At 37.5% G+C, this 26,318-nt stretch overlaps 1 protein-coding gene across 15 annotated transcripts in view; it reads left to right on the top strand.

The window, feature by feature from the left end:
- Positions 1-2,361: 2,361 nt before the first annotated feature.
- Positions 2,362-26,318, top strand: part of EMSY (EMSY transcriptional repressor, BRCA2 interacting) — an 80,254-nt gene continuing 56,297 nt past the window's right edge. For 4 of the 15 annotated variants that reach the window (XM_074335745.2, XM_019726436.3, XM_019726432.3 and 1 more), the window contains exons 1-8: positions 2,362-2,501; positions 4,189-4,297; positions 10,160-10,259; positions 11,724-11,798; positions 13,154-13,195; positions 16,622-16,797; positions 18,446-18,598; positions 20,504-20,763. In XM_074335745.2, coding sequence (XP_074191846.1) covers positions 4,228-4,297; positions 10,160-10,259; positions 11,724-11,798; positions 13,154-13,195; positions 16,622-16,797; positions 18,446-18,598; positions 20,504-20,763 — 876 coding nt within the window. In that variant the 5' untranslated portion in view covers positions 2,362-2,501; positions 4,189-4,227. The remainder of the gene's footprint in view (positions 2,502-4,188; positions 4,298-10,159; positions 10,260-11,723; positions 11,799-13,153; positions 13,196-16,621; positions 16,798-18,445; positions 18,599-20,503; positions 20,764-26,318) is intronic. The other 11 variants (XM_074335746.2, XM_074335744.2, XM_074335742.2 and 8 more) reach the window with 7 other exon arrangements.

The raw sequence follows: 26,318 nt of genomic DNA, 5'->3' as shown, positions 1-26,318 counted from the left end.
AGCATCTGGAATAAAGCCCTGGATAAGTATTAGCTATTATTCTTATATGCTCGGCACTACAGGGCACATACCTGGTCTCTCTCCTTGAAGACCTCATTGTCTAGTCAGGGTAACTTTCAAATGACCTTGTATCAATGTTCTGAGTTCTGTAACAAGATGTGTGGTGAGTGGTGTAGGTGCAGAGGTGGGAATGTCCATCTCATCCTAGAGGGAAAGGTACGGGCAGGACAGCTTCTTAAGGGTAAAGTTTGATTCTGATCTTTAAGGAAGAGAATTTAACGTTGGGAAATTCTGGTAATACGGAGGTATCAGAGGCAGCATGGGGAAGGCAGTTTCTGGCTACAAGACAAATATGGCTAGGAGGAAAGGGAGGGTGTGTGGTAGATTAGACGCAATTGATGCCTGAGCATCAACATCACTTGAAACTTGTTAGAAATGCAGGATTTCAGGCCCTATCCAGACCTACTCAATCTAACTGTGCATTTTAACAAGATCCTCAAACAGTTCCTATTGAACATTGAAGTTTGAGAACCACTGGTCTAGAATAGACTCTGGTGCGAAGCTTCTTGGGTTTAAATCCTGGGTTTACCTACCATTTACTTAGGTGTGACTTTAGGCAAGCTATTTAATGTCCTTTCTGTGCCTCAATTTCCTCATTTGTAATTAGATTAGTTTCTAACTAATAAAGTTATTTTAAGCACTAAATTAAGATGTGAAAATGTTCAGAAAAGTACTGGCACCTAGTAAGCACATAATAATTCTTGACTCACATGCTACTTATTATGGTCAGGATCAATTTTATAAACAGTTTGTCTTTCTATTTCTACTCCAACACTTGGAAGTCAGAAGACCTAGGGTTATAAAGCCCAGCTCCCTTCAATTCCTAGCTTTGTGAAATTGGGTAAGTTCTTGAATATGTTTTTCCCATTCATTGTAGTAGGAATCTTAATGGTACCTGCCTCACTGAGATGCTGTGAGGCTCAAATAAAAGAATGTATGTTAAACTACAAAATCTTCTATTAAAGTTTCATTTACCATCTTTCCAAGAGTTAAGTAATTGGCCCCCAAACAGGTAGTACCTCAATTCAGTGGGAAATAGATGGAAGAGAATGTTTTGGAAGATCAGGGAGGGAATGGAGGGAGAGCCTGGCGATTATCTGTCCCATTTCATGACTTTCTGAAGAGGCAGGCTTGGGTCTTTACAGTAACAATTTTCCTGGACCTCAAGGAGTATTTTCAACTAAAGGGCAATAGTAGGAAACTTAAATGCTGTTATTTATTCTCTCTTCCTAATCTACAGCTCCATTCAAGAACATGAAGTTCCACATGTTTTTGTGGTGGTCTACAATTTACAAATAATTTTTTCCTACGTCGTGCATCACAACTTCCCCAAAGGGTAATATCAACCCCACTTTTTCAAGAAAGCATATTAAAAACCACTTCTGACATGCGCATTTTTACCAGATCCAATTTCCTAAGAGTACAAAATTTAAGAGGGAGGGCAATCACACAATTTGAATCTTCAAGAATACCAGGCACTGGCTTCGATTTTATAGCCGCAAGTAACTAGTTATTGGGCCCCTTTTCTCATCTGTAAAACAGGGGCAACAATACTTTCAACACAATTGTTCTGTGATTAAGTACAAGGGCTGAAGGGTGAACGTACCACGTCGTAGGGCCTCAAATAAATCCCTTTTCCTTCTTGCCTTTGACAGATATAGCACGAGATATCACTATTATTTCCACTTCACACGTGGAGAAACCCGAAGTCGGGGACACTCAGGTTCCCCTTCTCTGCGACTCCTCAACCTCCAGACCGGATAAAGGCAACTGCGATGTCCACTATGTCGGTTCTCGTTGCGCAAACTCTCTCCTCGAGTTGAGTTTGGAGCATTGGAAACCGCTGATAACTGCTCCCATGACTCTGGGAAATCCGATCCTAATCCTCCACGTCGCTTCAGGGACGAAGCTGCTTCCCTACCTTCCCTAATCTCGCCTTGAATAAAGGCCGCCGCAAAGCTTCGGATCCAGCTACCGACGCCATTTTGATCACTACGTATGACGCCACACGTAACTGAGAGCGCAGCCGATTGGCTGGGAGACGGCAGCTGGAGGCGAGGCGCGCGAAGCCTGAGAGGAGGGTATGAGAAGCCAAGGAAACTACAATCCCAGTCTTCCTTGCGCGTGCGACAGCCGACCTAGAGTGAAAGAAGAGAGTTTGGGTTCCGACCACAACTCCCAGCACCCCACGCGATGTCTCTCGTTTCCTTTCAAAACGCGGAGGAAAAGAGGGACAAGGAGAATGGAGGCCTTCTGCTGTCCGATCTCCGAAAGGCGGGAAAGGCGAACTACATCTCCCGACTGGCAGCGCGCAGCTGCGCCTGCGCTCTGATACCTGTCGCCATCTTGCCCCTTCTGAGGCACCGCAAACAAACCCAATTCCTGGTGTCCCCTAGTCTTGGCGGAGGAGCCTTTTAGATGAGCCACGAAAGGCCGGGCAGGTGGGTGACTCTCAGACAGGGTACTGGGCAGAGCTGGCAGATTAACCAGGCTGGAGGAGCGCCGGGCCAAGCATTTGGAGCCCGGCTTGGGGCGCCCAGCCCCATCCTCCGTTGTCTCCTAACGGGATCGTTGGGCTCCCGAGGTGTGCTGAGGGGGACTCTGGCAGGCCCCGTGATGGGATCTCGGGGGTCCAGTTCTGGGAGCCTCCCGGTGAGTCTCAGTCATCTGCTTGGCTGTCCGCGCGCCTACCCTCTCTCCGTTGTCCTCTCCGCAGAGGAGGGAGTGAGGCGCTGATCCTGGCCGGAGCCCCTGATTCCAGTTACTGGTCGCGAAGGGCTTGGGTCGTGGGCTTGACATTGGGGCTGGCGCCGAGCGGCAACGGTGAGGAAGATGGGCTGGCTGCTGTGTTGTGGTGCTGCGAGAGTGCGTGTTTGGGGAAGGGGCGGGGCGGGCTTGCCTTCTTGACACATGAGTGGGGCAAGGATTATACAAGATCCCGGTTCCCGGACCGGGCTCCAGCAACTGCTGCCCAGATTTTCCAGTGCGATGTGGCCCCGCGGTGGGGTCCGCTAGCGGGGACGCTTCGGGATGCTGTGACGTGGTGCTTGATTCCGGCGGTCGCCGGCCGCCTCCAAGATCCTGTCGGGAGGCGGGGACTGGCTTGTGGAGGGAGCGGATTCCTTTGGCTCTGCCCCTCTTCTTCCTCCCCACCCCTTTTCTTTATGTCATCCTGCCGGCTGGGGCGCGCAGTCCAGTTCTCCTTGCTCTGGGTTGGTTCTTAGCTGAGGGGACTATGGGAAGTAGGGGGAGGGGGAGTTCAACTCCAGGCGTGGAGTTGGGAGTTAGCAGCCCCAGCGCCTGGAACGGGATATAGCAGTTATTACGGTTCTGTGCCTGACTTCTAGACCAATGAGGTCGCTCATTCATTCCTTCGTTCACTCACTCATTCCTTCATTCATTTCACTCTTCCCAATCTTTTATTTAACAAATATTTACAGCAGATCTACTGTGTGCTAAGCAGGTATTGTGCAAGCGCCCATGGCTTTTGTCTTTTTATTCTCTAGATCAGGGAATTCCCGTTACCAAGTAAGTTCCTGACATCCAAACTTTTGGTCCATGGTTGTTTCAAGACTACAGGGTGTAAATTCATCTCAAATTGTTAAGGCTTGAGAAAGCTCTTTAAGTTCCATTAACCCACATATCGTGCTAGGAGCTTTCCATATTTTATCTCATGTAACTCATAAGTGAAAAAGCAGACTCACCCAAGGTTCTGCAGGTAGTAGCGCCCGTTTATTAAACAACGTGCCAGCGACTATAAGAACTTCACATACACTGTTCTTTAATCCTTATGACAAGCTGGGTGATAATACCTATGCTTTACAGATGTGTAAAACATATGCTCAGATAGGCCAATTTTCCCAGGATCACACAGTCAGTCAGTAGAAAGCTGGAACGAGAATCTAGAGGTGTATGACTCTTTAGCCTGTGCTTTCTCCACTGTCATAGGCTGGAATAGTAAGCTCCCAAATGGTTGTTTAGTTCTTCATTTGTGAGAAGTCGGAAAATGTGGTGAAATAGGATTGTGAGATAGTCTTATTGGTTTGACTTCTCAGAGAGTGGATCTCCAGGTGAGTGGCCTTTTGAATGTACTTTGGTAATTCGATTTTTTGTTTTTCGTTTTGGTAGTGAAGACAAGCTCTTTGGGGCTACCAAAAAGAAGCAGCAATGCCTGTTGTGTGGCCAACCCTTTTGGATCTCAGCAGGGATGAATGCAAAAGAATTCTTCGAAAATTGGGTATGATTTTCATTTTTTATGTTTTGATGCCTTTCTGTGATACTTTTCTCTTTCTATTTGGACCACGGCTGTTTGCATTCATTAGAAATTCTTTAGAGGTATAGTTCCCACCTTACTCATTGTTATTTCCCCAGTGCCTAGCATAGTGCTTTGAATATAGTAGGTGCATGAATTATAATAATAATCATAGCAACTAAGAGTTGTTGAGGGATCTGGGCTATTCTGAGTTCTTTACATTCAATATTTCATTTAATCGTCGCTCAAACTGAAAAGGTAGGTATTTTTCTCTTTTTTGTCCCCATTTTATAGATGACAAAACTGAAGCTTAGAACCCAAGGTAATGCTGATAGTAAGGCATGGAGTCAGGATTTCAACCCAGAGAACATAATTCTTGTCTCACTTAAGCAAACTTTTAACCTTCATGAATGTATGTATGAATTACATATTGGTTTTGAATTCTAAGTTAATATAAGCTATGCTGATTTTCCCAAATTATATTTGACTCTCAGTAATCAAACACCTTTTCCGCTTGTAATGAATTATTTTGTGTTTCTTTTCCTTTGGAGCAGCCTTTCTTATTTAGCATTTAGGGAGAGAATTAAGGCCTTGATGCTAAGGCATCTGTTTTATGTAATGAACTAACTTCTCACGCATCTAGAATGATATTAGTTATGTACCATCCTTGGGAAAATTGAGTTACTCAAATCATTTTCTGTATTCTGTGGTTCAGATGACGATCCTCGGTTGAGAAATGTTGCCTTAAACTGTACGGTCCAAGAAGGATCTTGTCTTATTTATCACTGTAATCTCAGGTTAGCACATAGTAGGTGCTCAGTAAATGAAAAAATAATTTGAAAAGAACATTAAATGTTTTGGCAGTGGATATGAATCATTGTGTCTCTGATTTTGAAGGGGAAAGTGTAGGTCTTGAATTCAAATAGACCTGGGATCTTGGTTCTGTTACTAATGACCCACGTGATCAAGGACAAATTATTCAATCTCCCTAAATCTGTCAACACTTTTGTAAAGAAAGGATAACAATATCTGCCTCATAAGTTTGTTATGTGGATTAACTGTATATAAAAAGGGCCTATCACAGTGCCTGATATCTCAGTGCATAGTGTTTTAAAGCAGTTGCTTTCAGACAGTTTATTTTTTGCAGATGAAACATTTCAAAGGAAATGCTTGTTGGAATTTCCTTTGTATAAATTTGGTCATAGCTGCTCCAGTCCTGTTTGCTAATAACCTTTGCCGTTTTTATTTCCCATCATGCTACAATGAGGATTTCTCTGTTTTAAACTACTTCTTAGTACTGTATTTTACCACAACTAGAGAGATTTTTTTTTTTTTTGGTCAATTATTCCCATATTTTTTTTCCCCTTTAACCTTCTATCCAAACTTTTAGTACTAATTTGGGGATGGTTTTTCTACACACTTACATGCAATTGCTATAACTTGCTAGCTACCAACTGTAAAGCTGGGCTTGTATTTATTTCACAGCTGAAATAATTAAGGAGGACCAGATCACAACTTCAGTAGATAAATTAAGGTTTCTGGGCTTTTGGGGCCTTGAATCAAGAGATTATGTTAGTATAAAAATGGTAAGCTTGAGGTCCAAATTTATCGTTAATTTTAGTCAGAGCTGTGTGGGTAGTGGTGCTGGAGAGCTGCTGCTATACAAAAGAAAACAGCCTTCCTACAGGGTAATGTCATCTTCAGTGACCCTTCACTTTGGGAGGTGAGCCTTGATAGTGATTTGCAGAAAGACTTCCTCCCCACCCATTGGCTGATTATCATAACAATGAAACCTTTGAATTGCCTTCAAACATTAGCTCTAGGTTCGAAGTTTAGAAAAGGTACTGTATTTAAGAATTAGCTTAAAATATTTGAAGAATTAGCTTTGTCCTTTTAAAAATAGTTATAAAACATTGTGTGATAAGATGCTAAACATTTAGATTTTACTTAAGTATAAAGAAACTGGAATAGAGAATTTCTTTATGATATACTGAACATACCGGTCATAGTTAAACGCTTCCTTTTATCTTGCCTCTCTCCTACCCTGTTTTTTTATGGCTGGTCCTGAGCTGTGACTCTGACGTGGGGCTTTATGGACTGTAGTATAATTGAATAGCTGATTTGTTGAAATGGAATAGGTTGAGGACTTTATTAAAAAGGGTTTGGTAAATCTTTTGTTTTTTTGTGGTGTTTGCATGTGTTTATTTCAGTATACCTTATGTGTCATTAGAATTAACACTAATAGAATGGCACCAAAATAACATCAGGAATTAATATTTGTCAGGATCTGAGGATACTCATCAAAATGGAAATCAAATGTGAAGGAGGTTGGGAATCTATTAAAGGTTATTTATAATGAGTGAATTTTTGGAGAAGGGGAGGAAGTGCCTTGGATTGTGTAGCTATGGTAACTGTTCTGAGTCCCAGTTTTGTGTTGAGATTGCCACCTCTTTTGTGCATGACTTTTTAATCAGACTTGAAGTGGGACTTGAAATGTCAAAAATCTTTGTTGCATTTTGTTGGTTAATTTCACTTTTGTTTTTTTGAAATAGTGTCTTGATCACTGTAAATTCCAAAGGCTAAAAGTGAACTTCTTTTTTTTTTTCCTCCACTCACTTCCTCTCTCTGACCTCTCCATTTCATTTGATGATACTGACATTCTCCTAAATATCTTGCAACCTACAAAACCTCATTCCTTTCTTTCTGCTGTTCCTTCCACCTTCAGTAAATTACTGAGCCCTATCAAATAAAAACTTTTTTAGACTGGAATTAGAGGCTTTTCGTAATCTGGCAGCCAACCACTTTTCCATTTTTATCCTTTGCTATTCCCTTACATGCATCCCTTGTTGGATTTGAATCCCCTTGAGCGTAGGGACTTTGTTTTGTTCATATAAATATTCTCCATGGTACCTTGTAGTAGTGATGTTCAAGTAATATTTGGTTTGAATTAGTGACTATCCAAGTACAGGCATATTTTTACTTCCTCTAGTGTAAACTCTCAGCATAGTCACTGACCGTTACTGGAAGTTTGATGTCTGTATGAATTATTGTCTGCTCTTGTCTTTTCTATTCCTTTTTGCACATTTGCCTTTTGTTTCCTTTCCTGCCTGGAGCACAGTTCTCGTTCTGGTTAAAGCTTATGCTTCCAGACTAGATGTGTTTTTCCTCTGTACCTTTACCGCTATATTGTACACTGTCTTATAATTGCCTGATGACTTGTTTCACTGTAGCTTTATTCTAGAGTTCACTCCTTGAGGGCAGGATTTAGCATACCATTTATTATAAACCTAGGATGCAGGTATGCTTGCCTTCATAACAGGACTCGATAGGACTAAAATATTTCATAAATGGGGCATAAACATTTAGAGTATAGTGATTTGTTAGTTGGTTATCTCCAGCGCGTTTCTGAACTCTATTTTGGTTCGTGATAGTAGCTCAGATATTATTTCCTGGAACTAAGTACCATATTTTGCTGTGTATAATGCACACTTTTTTTGCCTAAATTTGTGAGGGAAAGATAAGGATGTGCATTATACATGGGTAGTACTAATTCTGTGTCTATGTAAATGTTTTTGATTCTTTTATTGATGCTTATGAGTTAAAAGTGTAACTCTAGAAATCAATAACGATATCTGTATGCAAAATAATACCCTGGAATACAATAATCGGTTTTCTTGAACTTATGACAAACTTGCAACGATGAAGAGTTCTTGGCCTTCTCTTATGTGTAAATATTGTAAATTTGTTACCAATACATAAAATCTCTTGTACCTTGTATCTGTTCTTGTTTTGTAATTATTTGTTACATAACATTTCTTATGCCATAATGTTTAAAAATAAGTGCTAAAATTCCTTTATAATACAAAAAACGAGTACCTAAATGTAAACAAATAAAAATATGAATTAAAAAAATGAAAATGAAAGATTTTATTTTTCCTGAAAGTTTGGGCCAAAAACGTGGGTGTGTATTATACACGAGAGCTCGTCATACACGGCAAAATATGGTATTTCCTTCAGTATTCAGAGCAGCAGAGCTTTGTCCTTCCAGAGAGACCCACGTGAAACATCTACATTTTATAGTATCCAGATTAGACATGCAGGGTGTTTACATGTGGGATAATTCAGTTGGACTAGACATTTCTATTTAATATAGTCAGCTCACTTTTCTATATTTTTTTTTTTTTGACAGAACTGTGAATAATATGAATGAGGCTACTAGTTTATTATTGATGTAGTACCTAGGGTGCAGGTATCCTTGACTTCATTGTTTGGCTAACTGGATGGTCTGTTGTGTGTCAGACATTGGCAAGTAGCAAATACTGGTAGCAATTTGAATCGAGTGAGAAGATAACTAGAGTCTGGACACTTATTTCCCTTTTTTTTTTTTTCACTCAGATACACCTGTCTCACAGTGTTAATGGTTTAAAACAACAACTGTTTTATTATTTCTCATGATTCCATCTATGTTGCTGGTCTCGCCTGAGCTCTCTCATGTGTCTGTATTCAGCTGGTAGCTTATCCGGTTGACTGGGCTCAGCTGAGATTGCTGGGCCTCTGTTTCATGTGGCCTTTCATCCTGGGCTTTTTCACAGTTTGGTGATTTCAGGGTTTCAAAAGAGCAAGGCCCTGTGTGCAAGTGCTTGTCTGTTTATATCATGTATGCTGATGTTTCATGTGGCAAAGCAAGTCACATGCTAAGCCCAGAGTCAGTGTAGAAGGGGACTACCGTGTTTCCCCAAAAATAAGACCTACCGGACAATCAGCTCTAGTGTGTCTTTTGGAGGAAATATTAATATAAGACCCGGTCTTATTTTATTATAATATAAGACCGGGTCTTATATAATATAACCGGGTCTTATATAATATAAGACTGAGTCTTACTTTACTATAAGACCCGGTCTTATATTAATTTTTCCTCCAAAAGACGCATTAGAGCTGATGGTCTGGCTAGGTCTTATTTTTGGGGAAATGGTATATATACAAAGGTAGTACATGAGAAGTACACTGGGAGTCAGGCATAGTTCATTGGGAGCCGTTGGCGACTTTTTGGTTTCATATTTTAAACAGTACTAGGTATCACCAGTTTCATTTCATAATGGTTGTTGCTATGGAAAGAGTGAAATGAAGCTGTCTGGCATTAGGGTTCAGTATTTTAAGTCCTGGATGCTGTAAGAACAATGCATGTTCCCTAATCTGCCTTGGTCATTTTGATGGTGGTTTTTATAGATGCAGAGGATTTTAGATATGGAAGGTACCTTCAAAGTCTCTTCCAGGTAAACTGAGGCTCAGAGATGAGAAAGGACTTGCCCAAGGTCACACAACTAGTAAGTGGCAGTGCTAGAATCAGAATCTGTTCATTTCATTCTTGTTTCAGTGGTTTCTCAGTTGCACAGTATTTAGTACTCGCAACTACCTAGGAGGGAGGTGGAATATAGTTGGAATTCTTAAGTAGGCCTAAGGAATTATGTCAAGGATTGGTTAGGGAATGTACCTTTCAGTAATGCTAACAACTCCTTTTATCAGCCTTATTACATCACTTAAAGCCTGTTTCCAGTTGTTGGTAGCATTTGAGTTAAATGTTCTTCAGTGATAATGTGTGAGACAAAATATTTACTGTTAGATTTTTCTACTATACATTTTACATGTGACTTCTTGAGGCAATAAACAGAAAATGACATAAAATTTAAAAAGACATTTTAATCTGTTGTTAGATAAAATTTTTGAGAGGAATTTAAAAAAATATTTGTATAGTGATTTTTAGGTTTCTTGCCCTGAAGTTTCACTATATATAGCCACAGTATTAAAATATTGAAGGCCTTTCTTGATAAAATAATTTTCTTCTTCTAGAATTGGAGGCATATGCTGGAGTTATCAGTGCACTTCGGGCACAGGGGGATCTCACCAAGGAAAAGAAAGATCTTCTTGGAGAACTCTCAAAAGTTCTTAGGTAAATTATCATAAAAGTTTATGAGACATTAGACATTTCATTTTGAGAGGTTTAGATATACTTTTCACACTCAAGTTGAAGACAGCTATTCAATTTGTTAGTGCTTAAAGATCCCATCTGAGTTGTGTGCTTTGTTACAGAAAATTATGTAATTTACCATTTATTCTGTAATATAATCAGAAAGGGTTTAAGGCAGGTTATTTTAGGCTTGGGCCACCTAGGAAAGGGAGTTATTTTTGACATGGGTGAAAGAAGAAAGAGCTGGCAGCAACCAGATATGAAGATCTAGAGTGGCCCAGTGACATTTTTGGGGGGAGAAGAAGGAGGTAATAGGAAGATGTAGAAATGGGTGGTTATTATATAGTCATTGCCTTAAGGATAGTTTATCCCTTCAGCTTCTCACTAGAGTGGCACTTGAATCCATTAAAAAATTATCGTGAAAGGGGTTCTATGATACTTTGATTGATCCATTCTAACATCTTGAGCTTTCTCAGAAAATGTTGTAACTAAAATTTCCTTTCTACATTTAAAATCATTTTGTTCTATTCTTTTTTAAGTATAAATAGGGAAGAAGCTTTTCTTATATTTGATTAACATTAATATAGGGACATTATTAAGCCAAATCCTCAGTCTTATTGTCTTCATATTTAACGATTTATATTTTTTGTGTGTTGTTTATACTGCTTCATAAATTCTGTGTTCTAGCCCCTTAAATTTTATTTTAGTTCATGATTTTAAATTTAGCTTAAGCAGCAGTAAAGATTACAATTTGACGTGTGGTATTTATTTTATTGAGTACTTATGGATGGAATGGGTGTAGCCTTTTTTTCAGTTAATATTAACTTTATGTATATTTAATCAGGATCAACATAAGCACATTTTTACCATAGTGGTAACATGATACACTGTAGAAGACACACAGCTGAAGTGTGAAGTAATAAAGGAATAATATCCTGGTGTTAAGTTTCATAGCATATAGCTACAGGAAACAGATTATCTTTCCGCTTTTATTTCTTTGTTATAATCTTTGAACATAAAATTATAAACTATTAAGCGTTAGAAAGGACTTCAGAAGACTTTCTGCTGAGTGCCAAAATCCTTTTCTCAGTAACCACAATTAGGGGTCATTCAGTGGGTTTTTGCATATTTAGATAACAGGAACCTTTGCTAATCTTGAACATGGTCTGACATTTCTGAGTTTTGGAGCTAATGACTTGTTTTCCTGTGATTTCTAATTTGCCGCTAATTCTCTCTGCAGTTACATAGGATCAGTATGAATCTTTTTCTATGACTAATTAAATCAAGCATTTGAAGATATATATATATGTTAGGCCCCATCTATATCTTTTCACAAATCAATCCTGTCCTCCCTCCCCCTAGCAAAATGTTGACTTAAACATTAATAAAATATAGAAAAGAGCTGCCTGCTTGGCAGAGTTCTATAATGGCTATTTTTTTTCATAGCATCTCAACAGAACGCCACCGTGCTGAAGTTCGGAGAGCAGTAAACGATGAACGGTTAACAACAATTGCACATAAGTAAGCCATTAGTCATACCACCCCTGATTTTTATGACGTAGTATAACATAGTTTTGAAACAGTCTTCCTATTGTGTAGCAGATTCCTGAGTCTTTTATCTTAATAGTAATATGTCTGTACTCAGGGATCCTGACCATAATGGTGTTAATTGTTTATTCAGTTGGTTATGTTTTTGCCTTTGGTTAGGCAAGCTCTAAGTACTCAGGTCAAATCCCGTTACAATGTAATCTCTATATAACTAACGGCCACCACAGTTTAGCAGATGAGATGATTCACTTACTTGAAGCAAAGTTCAATAACAAAGTAGTGTGCTCCCCAAATTTGATAGCCCTTTAGAGGTTCTTTGTAATGGTATTTGATGTATATATTGCTTTATAAATAGGCGTTATAAAGTTTTTGGTAACCAACTCTAGTATTTCATGTGTTTTGAGATTCACAAAAAGGATTATAAAATACATGTTCTGCTTTTAAGAAACATGAATACAGTATATCTTACTTTACTTTAAAAAGCCAACAAAATAAACTAATAAAGGAGTTTTATCAAATTGTTTTCAGATCATTATAACTATTTGACAGATGGGGTGGAGGGAGGTGGAGGGCTAAGGGCAGGGATCAAGCTAAGCATTATAGGATGTATGGAGACAGTGCCTCATGAAGAATAGAGGAACAGAAATTATCCTATAAATGTTAATGCAAGATGATAGGAACATTTCATAAAATAAGATATAGTATAATTCATTTGTTTATTTTTATGTTTTAATGTGAAATAAAATAAAGGAAAAAACTCAATATATTTTCATAATGTGATAAATAGTGCATTTAAAATAAATGACAGTATTTGTATTGACCCTGAAGATCCATTAGCTTTGTGTTCTGCTTGACTGTTCCTCATTTACTTAACCTATAAAATGGGGTACTGCCTTTTTTAACTGCATAGTTTGAAAGTTTAGCTATTTGAATTTTGAGATTTTTTTCAGTGGTAGGTACGTATGTATTGTAGAAATTTGGAAATTTTCCATTAGAGACATTAAGTATTTAGTTATCAGACCAAAATGGTTGAAACATCCAAATATTGTGTTCCTTCTTTAATTTACCATAAACTTTTAAATTGGGATGCTCTAAAAATAATAACTGAGCCTAGATTCAAATTTGAGAACTGGTAATAGGAAACTTGTGTGCTAGATAATAAAATAGTAAACAATAGCTTGCATTCAGAGGCACTTAGATACAAACTTAGTACCTTAAAAGCATTGGAACAATATTGTGTGGGGCAATTAGTTGTAAGTTGATGCATCAGTTTCATACTTAAAGGATAACATTTATTTAGTCTCCTTTTCCTTTTTTCCCCTTTAAAGAATGAATTTATCCTTATATTTGGGTGAAAGACCAAGTTACAGGTATGCAAATAGGTTATTATTATTTCAGGCTTTTTCTCGTATTTATTTCAAAATTGAAGCTCTCAATTATTCAGGGGCACATATTCCATGTACAGATTAACCGTGCCCCTTACTTTTCCTTCTTTCCCTTCCTCCCCCACCTAACACTGCCCACTGTGGTTATTTTGCTGCTTGGGAGTACCTCTAGTCAGAGGGTGGGAAGGGAGAGGAGGCGAAAATTTTAATTAGTCATTGTACTACTTGTTAGTTGTCCTGGAAAAGGCTTGGTGGAAGAATTTTCAAGTATTTGCCAAAGTATTTTTAGATAATATGTGGGTTTCTTTAACCTGTTTGACCTCTCCCTTTCCCTCCTCTATTAGCATGGATAATTGAGAGTTGACTTTTATCTGCCTGTGATTCCTTTTTCCCCCCTCTTTCTGATTTCTTTAATACATGAATTTAATTTTTTGGAAAGAGTTTAGTGTATAATTTTAAGCTTCTTAGGTGTTTTCATACTCCTGTTTTAATATGTTATACTGTGGATTTTAGTTTGACCAGATGTCACATTTACTTGTTGAGCCTAGGGATCAGTGAGTGGGAATGGTGAAGAAGGCTTAGATCCCTCATTCTCTCCATCTCCTCTGCCCTCTTTCCCTCAGAGGTAGCAACAGAACTTAGTTTCAAAGAATATCTATAGGAGGGTTTCATAGTCAAGAGTCTGAAAAAAGCAACTCCAACCAAGGAGGAATGCGTCTGAACTGACTGCATTCCCCTTCTCCTCACACTTCCCTCCCCCACTCAAAACAGCAGCTTAGGCCAGAAGGAATGTGGTTGAAAGGTGAATAGAAAGCCAAGAAGATTGAGTACAAAGAAGGTAGAAACAAAAGGAGTGGGGTGTCTGGGATCAAAGAAAAACCTTGCTTGTGGCTTGAAGCATAATGCATGTTTATTATTTCTGCACCAGACCATTTATTAAGTTTGGTACTCTAATTCAGTTTTGAAACATGGCAGAATATTATAGTATTAAAGCCTGGAATGTCAAGGGGCTTCAGGGCTTTTAATTGGGCCGCTCTTGCCAGCATTGTCTCTAGAGGAAAGTGGCTATCTGGAATTACTGTTTTCTTAACCCCTTCTTCATCAGCCAAAGAGTCACTGGTTACTGTGTGAGTTTGTATGTGAGGATGAGGATTTCTTACTAGTGCCCTGCACACCAAAGTGTGTGAGGGGCCAACCAAGGTAGTTTCATTGGTGTCATGTTAGAGTTCTTAGAAAAGGGGCTGGAACAAGGTTCCCCCCTCCCTTGTCATGTTAGTATAACTCAGGTATGCCAGAGAAGCCCTGGAGTAAGATATTTATAAAAATCTGTTAACAGTTTAGATGTTTTGTGTAACTTAATGCGTATTTACATCTTCATTACTAAGCAGATAGGAATTTTTGATCTAATTCTAACATGATGTTTAGTTTTTCAATCACTTAAAAAAAGTTTGAGCATGTTTGCGTGAGTAGAAATTTGGAAGATTTATAGATCTTTCTGAAAGTTGCAGTTGTGTCTTTTGCACTGCAAATTCTCTCTTTTCAATAGCATATATTCATGTGTTTCAAATTATTAATCTTTTATAATTTCTGCCACCATTTAAACAATGCACCAGGTAAGTGTAGGCATCATTTTATTTGTATTATAAACTCACGAAGCAAATTTACTAGTGATATTCTAATAAAATGATAGTAGAATAGGAGTAAGCCAAGAAAATGCTGAATAGCTTTTAGAATTTTTTCCTTTGACAATTAGCTGTAGCTGTTTTCTGTCTCTTGTTTATACCATTCCGTTTCAAAACTAGCATCAACTTGGAGATTATGTGATAAAAAATCTGTGAGGGTTATTGGGGAACTCCTCTTTCTCTTGTTTTAGGTAGGACTCCGTTACCATGAGGGAATTGGCAGATTTCCCACAGTTACCCAATTGGATTCATCAACCCCTAGAAATTCCTTTCTGAACTGAATGTAGATCCTTCTCAAATTGTAAAGTAATTTACTTGTTCCTTTCAGTGACAGTCGGTAGTAGTTAAATAACAGTGCCCAATTAGTATAAATCAAAGGCGAAAGTTAGACATAAAACACGTTTGAAAAATTTTATGCTCTCTGTTTATAATGTGGCAAATAATTTCAGTAGCATGTTTGCTTGTTGCAGGAGACATTTAGTAGCTGTATGACCTTAGGAAAATTATTTAAAGCTCAGTGATTCAATTTCCCCATCTGTAAAATGAAGATAATGTTACCAATTTCATAGGACTTTTGAGAGAATTGCATGAGTTAATACATGTAAAATGTTTAGAACAATGCCTGACATACAGAAAATGATTAATTGATGTTAACTATCATCCTTACCACCGTCCTCATCATCATTCTCGTTACGCCACTATCCACTAACAAGGGCTGTTGTGTACTCTAAACATGAGGAATCGGTGGACATGCAGAGTCTTAAACTCTAGGTTGAGTTGTGGAATCGTTGGTTTTGAAAACGGTACAGAAATGTTTCTGATTTAGTGAAGAGGTTGATTGATTCTTCGTGAATTTTAAACCTCAACCTTAATCATTAGTCAGGAGAAGTGACACAACTACCTTTTGTGGTGCTGCATCAGGAGAAGTGACACAGTTATTTTTTCATATTGCAATCTCCGTTTGGATTCTTGGGGTAAAATTTGCTCAAGAAGTTTAGAGTAGAGAAACTGGGAATAGTGTCTGTGTAAGGATAGTGTTCAGTAGCCTCAAATGCTTAGAGTGAAGAGTGGTATAAATAAATAAAATTAAAGTAGTGGCAGGCTTCCTCCAGTGTCCTCAGACCTAGTCTGGTTTTTTCCAGGAAGCATAATAATATAACACATCCCCAGTGACATGTGCAGTGATATATATCTTCTATCCCTCAAGTTTCCCTCGTTTACTGCCTCAGTTTCCCTTGTTTGAAAGCCTTAGAACCTCTGGCCATGCAGGCAGTTAGATAATTTTGCAAAGGTTCACTGAATTCCATCCTTAATTATTAAGGAAAATCTGATTTTTAAAATTATTAGTGCTTTTTACCTTTCTAGTTTAATTACAAAATTAAGTTTTAAAAGTTAGTACAAATACTGGTTTTCATTAGCACTACTGGATTTAAACTAATGAAAATAATGTCAGTATTTACTTAGAAGACAGGAAAATTTTTCATAGTTTCAATTATATTCATTATCAGATCCATTCAGATTATAGAATAAAATACATAAGAACACAAGTGTGTGTGAAATTCCTTGAATTCTGATTATCATTCATAATTTTGATCTTGCTTGCTTAAAATAAACCTATTCACTCAGGGTACTTTTTACAATTTAAAAAGTTATATTTGTTTGAGAAAACATATTTGATTCATTTTTAGTGATTGAGAACCCTTGTAGCAGCATTTTCTTTTTTGTTCAGTATGTCTGGACCTAATAGCTCTTCAGAATGGTCCATTGAAGGCCGTCGATTGGTACCGCTGATGCCGCGGCTGGTTCCTCAGACTGCCTTCACTGTAACAGCTAACGCTGTTGCCAATGCAGCTATCCAGCACAATTCATCTCTTCCGGTGCCTGCAGAGACAGGAAGCAAGGAAGGTGAGTAGAAAAATGTTTGTATCTAGAGATGACTTCTCTCAGATTCTTCAATCATCTGTTCTTAACCAGCATGTAAAAGTTGCAAAACACAGTGAGCCAGTCTTATTCTGAAACTAGAAACTGCAAAGTTTTTCATCTCAGCCAAAATGAAATCTCCCTTTTGTTCAAAGTGTGAATTATATGAATCACAAAATTGCAAAAAACCTTCTTGGAATGAATTTTTGATATCAGTGTATTTTGTTAGGAGTGAATTCAAGGCCTTAATGAGTGACATGGAAGATAAATAAGAGATAGAAGTCATTTAGCTGCTGGGGAAAGATCCTGAACTGAATACTTTAGAATATCAAGCTCTGTTTTTGTCTCCTGGAATCAATGGTATATGCTGCTTCTCTGTTCCAGTCAATGTGCTGAATCCATTAGGGATTACCTGACAGATGGAGAAGGCATTCTTACTGTTATTTATTCTAATAATTGACAAATGCTTTAAAAATCTTTGAATTCTCCTGAGGTCACCAAAGAATAATATTAAATTCGAGAGTGCATATTTGGATTGACTTTAGTAGCTTACTTTGGTGTCGTATAAAAATGACCCTGAAAATAATGTATTAAGTTGTCAGATTACTTTGGGGAATTGTCTTTTCTTAACTAGCAATGAGCTGTGGAGCAGAGTGAAATACACTTTTCATCATGCCAGGCTCTCTTAGGCTGAAAAAAGCTATATTCAGAAAGAGACAGTTATTAGTGTGCAAACTTGGCTTCCATTGAGTTTCTTTCATTCGTTTTATGAGCGGTATCTTTCTTTGCTTCCCACTTTACCTTTTCCATCCACCAACTCTCTGGTAAAGTGGAGAAAATATAAGATTTTCAATAGTCAAATCTATGTTTGAATCCTAGTTTGCCATTTCCTAGCTATGTAACCTCAAGCAAGTTTTTTAGCTTCTGTGAACCTCAGGTTCCTCATCTTTTAAATGAGAGTGTGGTTTTGTGACAATTAGTGGTAACACTTGGAAATAATTTAGCTTAGTACATGGTACTCAGCAAATGGTGCCTATGAGCTGTTCTTGCTTGTTGTTGCTATTCAAGAAATTGAAATATGATGTTGTCATTACTTTAGTTGAGTTATTGTTGTACTGCTTGGATGGCAGGTGACCCAACTGAGTTGGTTTATAATAAAGAAACCTTGCCTTGGTTCCCCTCTAGTAGCCAAATTGGAAATTGCTATGGTTAGGGAAAAATTATCCATCACCCCATCATTGGTACCGCTATTATTAATAGTATTAAAAGGGAATACAAGTACTAAACGCCTGCCTGTTTAACTCCTGCCGTGAATGAACAATGATTTTCATTTTTCTCAGTCCAGTTTTAGGCTTGATTTCTTTGTAACTGCGCTCTTCTCCATTGGCAGTGTCACCTGCAGACAGCTGTTAACTACTTGGGGAAAACCCAGTTACGTGATGACTTTCAGGAAAGGTTTTAACGTGTGGACCTAATGAATAGCTTTTAACGTGTGGACCTAATACCTAGTACTGGCCTCTAACTTCAGATCACATGAAAATGTTAAAATTGGCCTACAGTAAAAAATAATTTTTCTGTATGCATGGACAGTTTTGGTGAAAGTTAACAGCAAACTTTTTTATCATTCCTTCAGTAGTGGTTTGCTATTCCTACACAAGTACCACGTCAACCCCAACCTCTACCCCCGTTCCAAGTGGCAGCATAGCAACGGTTAAGTCTCCAAGACCCGCCAGTCCTGCCTCCAATGTAGTTGTCTTGCCAAGTGGAAGTACTGTTTATGTCAAAAGTAAGTGATCTTCTCAGTGTCATCAGGGCCATCTTGGCAGAATGCTGCAGCGTAGGCTCTGATTAGGTCTGCCTTCCTGGGTTAAATCATTCGTTCACTGGCCATTAGCAGTGGGTCATTTCTGAAGGTTCTACAGAATTCCTTTCTTTACATGTGACTAGATATATATTGCTTTTTAATTAGTTCTGGGGGTTGAGAAATTTTTTTTTTGTTCTTTGTGGGGAGTCTACCTTGAACAGTGCTATCCTTCACGTATTTACTTGTTTTGATTGTCATGGAATAGAAATGTGAGCAAACACTAAAGGTATATATTCATGATTTATTTGGTGTTTGCTCCTGTAATTGTGATTTTTGTAGTGTTTTTTTAAAAATTACTTATGTAACATCTGTTAGATTCAGTGAAGCATTCCAGAGAGTCCATTTTTTATATTTCTAGTTGACTGTAATTTTTAGAAGTTTATTTGCGGTTTTTAACCCCTTGATTCTACTCTGTAAAACAGTTTCATAGCAAATTCATTTTTTATTTTTCATGTCTATTATGTTAGTATTTTCTGATTTTGGTATCAACTGGAGATCATTAATATTTGATTTTCATTTTTTCTCAGTATAGTTATAAACTTGATTTCTTTGTAACTTTTAGAGGTGGAGTTTGCTGTTTTAGACAGGAATGATTTTAGATCATTGTCAACCTTGTTTAAATTAGAGTCTAAAAATTGAACATGTAAGGAGTTATATATATTTATATATTTTTCACCAGTTCCATGAGTTATGCCGTATACTTTTTTTTTTTTATGTCTGCTCTGTAGAGATTTTCTATGTATGTTGCGAGGTTTTTGTTTCTCACTCGATTTTTTAAAAAGTCTACAAAAACAGTTGAGGCTTTAGTGCATAAAGAAAAAAACTAAGAATTTGGGACTGTTAATTAAGTTTATATCTGATTTCTGTGGATTTAGCCAAAGTGGTCTTTTAAAATAACTATAGAGACCTATTTTTTAATCATTTTTTAAAACCTTGAAAGTGAATCCCAAACATGAAGAAACCATTTCACATAACATGTAGTTTGAACTAACAGGAAGTTTATTGCTTTATTCTCAGAAATCACACAGGCAACATTAGTTTGGGATATAATTCATTCAGCTAGCTTTACATGTGCAAGGACTATACCAGGGAAGCAACCAATAAGAGTTAGTCATTGCCCTCTGGGAGCCCCTTGATAATGAGGGATGTACAGACTGACAGCCACATGGCCCTGGGGTAAGTGATACAGAAGAGAACGGACTTAGTGCTTGTAAGCTCAGAGGAGATGCGAATTCACTGAGGAGATGGCTTGCAGGATGATGATTGCAGGATCATTGATGGTGGCTGGTATTCATTCCCCAAAGAACAATAGTATATAGACTTCATGTGCGTAGACTGTGGTGAGGTGGCTTGGGGCCTGGTGAGCAGTTCAGTATGCCTGGGTGGAACAGGGTATTGCGTTTTTGGAAAGATACGGGTCTTCGAATGATATAGTAATGATTTTGTGCCTCATCTTATTGGGAGATAAAAATTACTTACTAAAGAATTTGAAGCAAGGCATTGGCATGATTAGATGTGAGATTTTATAATTGGTAGTAGTATGGAGAGGAAAAGAAGTGGAGAGATTAAAAGTGTGGACACCTTTTGGGAGCTTGCTCCTAAAATACAGGCAGGAGATAAGAAGGCCTGATGTGGTCATAGAGTGAAAGGAGGGAAGGCATTAAGAGACAACTTCTCTGAGGGAGGGTTGATAGGACTTACTGTCTGATTGGGCCTAAGGCAAAGGGAGAGCTGACGGATGACTTGATGACACAAAGATTTTAAAATAAAGTAGAAAATACACTGTTAGCTTGGTATAAATATAGCAATATTGTCATTGCCTTTCAGGTGTTAGTTGTTCAGATGAAGATGAAAAACCCAGGAAACGAAGGCGAACGAACTCGTCTAGCTCCTCCCCTGTTGTCCTAAAGGAGGTTCCAAAGGCCGTGGTTCCGGTCTCCAAGACCATCACTGTGCCTGTGAGTGGCAGTCCCAAGATGAGCAATATCATGCAGAGCATTGCCAACTCCTTACCTCCCCACATGTCTCCTGTGAAAATAACCTTCACCAAACCATCAACGCAGACGACAAACACGACAACACAGAAGGTATGTTCTGGAGGGAGTCTCTGCCTGCCAGTGGCTGCTTCCATCTCTTTCAGTCAGTATGGTGCAGATTTCACACACATGCACTGAGCGCGTACTATGTGCTTGGCATTTTGCTGGAATGTTCACATCTCTTTAAGTGTGCACGTAAAGCTTTGGAAGAGGTATTAGTATTTCACTTTTTGTAGATGAGGCTCAGAGATGCCAAATGACTTGACTTGCCTAATACACCATAGCTGGCAGATCCCTTACTTCTATGACCTTCATTCTATTTTATTGTGATGCCATTTGGACAAAAATTAGAATGTAAAAGATTTTTTTAACCTGTAATAGGAAATAAGGTAACTTTACCTTTAGGAACTCAGTTTTTACTTCGCCAGAGGAACAAAGTTGTCAGAGTTAAGTGTTTCATAGAAGAAGAAAGGATATGATTAAGTGAATAATTGTTGTCTTCTTTTTTTATTCTTTGTATGCTGTCATCGCTTTATTCCGAAACTGTTCTCTCAGTATGTTTGAATCATCAGCATGCTGTCAATTTCATGTTATTAGAACCCTCTGACTTCCCACGCTAATCTGTCTGGTTGCCGGTGGCACCCTAGACTTGTTGTATTTCTGGGGTCTCCCTTCTGATCTTCCACATTCTGATTGTCCTCTTTCTTGGTTTGTTTACTCATTTCCTGGAGCATATCCTCTAGTAGGTTCTTGTTGTATAGGTAGACGGAAAGTACATTTTTGAGACCTTGCATGGTGGATTGAAGATTTCCTTATTCTACCCTACCACTTTCTTGATGGTTTAGCTAGGGGAACTATCCTAGGATGGAGGTCATTTTCCTTGAGAATTTTGAAGATATTACTCTATTGGCTATGGCTTTTAATATTGCTTTTGAGAAACCCAATGCCATTCTAATTTCAGATCCTTTTTCTTTCTGAAAACTCAGTAACTTTCAGAGTTCTGAAATTTCAAGGTAATTTTCCATGGTGTGGGTCCTTATTATCTATTGGATTGCGTGCTCAATGGCCTCTTTCATTCTAGACACTCATGTACTTCAATTCTGGGAAATTTCTTAAATTATTTGTTTGATTTTTCTCTATTCTCTCTTTTTGGATCACCTAGTATTCAGGATGTTGAACTGCCTATATTGATCCTTTAATTTTTTTTTTTTTTAGTGCTTTCTCACTCCCATTTTCCGTTTGTTTACTTTTTCCTTCTACTGTAGTATAGAGGTTAAAAGCCTGGGGTTTGGAATTAGACTTCCTGAATTCGAATCCCAGTTTTTGCCACTTGCTAGCTGTGTGACTGTGGGAAAACTAAGCTCTAGATCTAAGTTCTCTTATTTATAAAATAGGGGAAAAAAATATCTATTTTTTATGGTTTTGGGGTGTAAATAAATGAGATAATAAATGTAAAACTGTTAGAATAGAGCTAGCACATAGTTAAATGCTTTATAAGTATTATTGTATATTTATCCTTCAACTTTATCCTTTACTACTTATATAAAATTTTTTCATTTTTCCTCTATACTTTAAATTTCTAGTAATTCATTTTTGTTCTCTGGAAGTTCCTTTTTTAAAAAAATAGCATTCTGCTCTTTCATAATATTTTCTCTTATCTGATGATAATTCAGGATAATTTGTTTTTATTTTCTTCTTTCATGTTTTCTGTTTTACCTGTAACTTCCTTTCATCTGTTTGTTTTGCTCTCTCTCTCATTTCAGAGTTTCATTAAATGCTGGCTGTCTGTTTATATATGAAAGTGAGCACCAAAAAGCTGACAGGAAACTCTGTGTATAGGGTGGGACGTGTTGGCTGGTGACTTTCATTGTAGGTTGACCTAGCTGGGCTGTTTTGTTGAGAAGCACCCAATGACCCTTTCCTTCCACCAAGCTGTCACTCTCATTAGGGCTTTTTCATGGACTGGTCAGATTCCTCAGAGAAGAATCTTCTAATCTCCTACCTAGAGTAGCAATGTGAGTATTTTGAGAGTAAATGGAGGGAGAGGACTGGATAATCTCACCAGTCAGTATCCAGACTTGACTTTACCTCTCTGTTCTCAGCACATCACCCAGCCCACTCAGCATGGTGTCATCAAATTCCCTCGGATTTAGGTGTAGTCTTTAGGATGAGGGAGGATAATTGGGGATCGAAATGCTGCTTAAACAGAATTTCAACTAATTTTCTTCTCTCTAGTGCCACTTTTACCCCCACCTCAAAATTATTTAATTCTCTCGATTCCTGTGTCTTTCTGGGGTTCTCTGATGCAAGTTGTCTTGTTTTTGTTCTTTTTGCTGTCTTAGGTTTCCACTTTCTTGGGTGTGTTTGATTGGTTACTACTTGTCTGTTTTCCAGTTTCCAAAACTTTATAGCTGTTGTTTCCTTTCCATTTTGATCAAACAAATTTATGCACCTCTTCCCTTTAAAAAAAAAATCCCTTCATACTGTTTTAGAGGAGTTTGGGGAAAGGTGTGGAGATAAAGTCTTGTGTTAAATGTGTGGCCTTCCCCACCTTTGAATCTTTAGATCCATGATAACCTTCATTTAATGAACCTCCTTGAGATTCCTGGATATTTGAAAAATATTTTAAAAATTATTTTCTTATTAATAAACTACAAGTGATAATGAGCTGATCTGTGGAATGTAATTTTATTTTCAATCTTAGGATGAGGCATTATGGTGTAGTGTTAAAATCAAGCAAGAATTTTTGTAGTTAAAGAGGACTGGGTTGGGAACGCAACTCTTCCAGTCTGAGTGAGATACATTAATCTTTCTAAGTGTTTACCCATCTATGAGTTGAGAATAATGCCAATCTTATAAGGTTATTGTGAGGATTAAATGAAATTGGGTATTTTAAAGTGTAACATAACATATGTATTAAAAAAATGTTAGCTCCCATTCCTTGCAGGTATTTTATGAAAAGCAGTGTTTTACTTATTTACACTATTGCAAATGAGCTGTTCCAAATAAGCGAATTAATCAATTAACTGAAACTTACCCCTTACTATATAGAAATTGACTAGTTTTGATGACTTCTTAAGTATTACACTGAACATAAGTTTTGCATTTGTGTTTGATGACTCCAAGGTAATCTTTGTGAATATCACTTTTCATATAATATTATAATATAGTTATTGCTTCCTGGGCTATCCCTATATTAGGTGGCATCAATCTGCTATACTCTGTGAGTTTTTAAGTCAACATATTGTAACTTTTTTTACTGCCTTCTTTGCTGGATCTTATTTTATCAGTAATTCTTCACTCTTCCCCGCCTCATCTACTCTTTTAATTTGGTGTTTGAGAAACAGTGTAGCAAAGTTACACTAAAAGAGCATCCATCTCCCATCCATGTCTTTCTATTCCTTCACTCTTTTATTTTTGTTATACTTACAACTAGGTGACATTATGTTACATATTTGTCTATGTCCTATTTCTCCCATAGAGTAAAAGTTGTTGAGGGACTTTACCTTATTCATCACTGTATTCCCTAGTGTTTTAGAACAATGTCCGGCATGTAGTAGGCACTAATTAGTATTTGTTGAATAAGTGAATGAATGAATAGATCTGGTTCTAATACTGGCTCTAATACCATCTTTCTTGAGCCTCAATTTCCTTATAAAACAAAGTTAATAATAGTACTTATTTCCTAGAGTTATCAGGATAATTAAATGAGATGATTTATGGAAGGTGCTTGATTTAGTGCATATGAGCTCACAGTAAATGTCACCTAACATTATTAACTTTCCAATCTTCTTTGGTAAACCTTTATAAAAATACTTGGATTAGATGGGGGTTCACCTAATAAGTGAAACTGGTGAACTTTTTAAAAAAATTTACAGACTTTACCACATCTTTGTTTTTGTTTTTTTCCCTTCTGAATTGTCAATCGAGAATGAATAGTTGAGGTTGTCACGCTTGTGATGCTTATTAAGAGGGCATATCTCCAAAGTCATGTATGAGCCATACCATGAGATTTCAGGCTCAGAACCTTAGATTTGTGCTACTGTGTTTAAGAAATAAACATTTAAAATAAATTCTATTAAAAATAAGACTCATTCATTCCACAAATATTTATTATCTGCTTATGTTCCAGATGCAAAACTGTACTCTTTTAATTCATGTGTACGCATTGCTGTTAGTTTTGTTATTTCTTGGACAACTGAGTGTGGATATGACTAATAGATACTCTTTGGGATTTTTATTTGACTTTTGTTTTCCTTTTGCTGGTTTGCTGGGTAGTTGGATTTTTTTTGAAATCGCTGTAAGGCTTTTGACATTATTGCATTCACCTTGTATTTCTCACATATCCTTTGTAAGTCAACTTAGGAATTATTTTAGGAAAACTGACATTTACATTAAATATAATTATTTATGAATTTGTGGACTTGATTCAAATTTAAATAGGTCCTGTATTTTCAGGGTAGACACATTTACACCCGTGTTAATGTGGTGCCTTCATTTTAAGTGTAACATCGGTTATAGCACTTATATAAACAAAGCAACAGAATATGGCTTTATGCTTTCATGTGCTTGATTGATATTTTTCATTTTATCCTTAGGGTGCAAGTCCCAGCACTCTTAAGGAGTTTTTGTGAGTGCTAGAAGGTCAGTAATTTGACTTATGGCCTGAATAAACACTGTTTGGTTCACTTGGTTTCCCTGCTGTAATAAGTAACTTTAAAAAGCAAGTAAATTTTCTTCAAGGTGGATCTCTAAATTTGGATAACCCCTTTTCAGATCAGCAGTTAACTTGCGGACTGACATCTCAAAATATGTTTTATAATTTGTATCTATAACCTAAAACATCCTCTTTAAAGACACTAGGTTTTGTTGTCTTAATGTTAGAAGCCTACTAATTTCTAGTTATATTTGATACAAGTGTGCAGGCTTCCCCTTCCCTTGCCCATGACAGACATTGCTAATTAATTCGCATACTTCCTTGCCAAGCCTTGGCGAAGCCTCCTCTGTGCCTCCGAGTCCTCAGAAACGCTGTGCTCCAGGAAGCTGCTGCCAGCAACTCGGACTTGGCAACTGTGCAGCCTAATTGCCATCACTACCCCCGTTGCTTTGGCTGTGGTAGTAGCTATGAGTTCTTTGGATTCTCAGGGGTATCAGAATTTTGGGAAAAAGGTATCTAAAATTTTTTAATGAAACAAAAATGGAGTACATTAAACTATATACTTCCAGATTGATTTCATCTATAACATCTTTACTGCTATCCTTTTAGCATTTATTAAGTAGTAATAATAAACTATTAATACTAATAAGTACCATTTGTTGACTGCCAAATATTGACCACCTGCTATGTGCCTAGCACTATGTTAGATGCTTCACATCATTATCTCGTTTAATCCTTATAATGATTTGCAAGGTAGATATTATTATCCCTATTTTATAGATGAAAGCTGGAGCCTAGAGATTTGAACATGTCCAGGGATCTGCCGTTTGTCAGTGGCAGAGGCAGGATTAAGCTTAGGTTCTTCAGACTCTTAGGCTTCTGGTCTTTTTACCATATTGGTCTACTTCTTTTCAGTTTATGTGATGGCTGATGGGTGTTTTGTAATAAA

This window comes from Rhinolophus sinicus, chromosome 14 (genome assembly GCF_057876585.1).
Source record: "Rhinolophus sinicus isolate RSI-liver-muscle chromosome 14, RSI-T2T, whole genome shotgun sequence".
NCBI classification, from domain to species: Eukaryota; Metazoa; Chordata; class Mammalia; order Chiroptera; family Rhinolophidae; genus Rhinolophus; species Rhinolophus sinicus.
The sequence above is the reverse complement of the archived record's forward strand: the minus strand, read 5'-3'. Positions and strand labels throughout refer to the sequence as shown.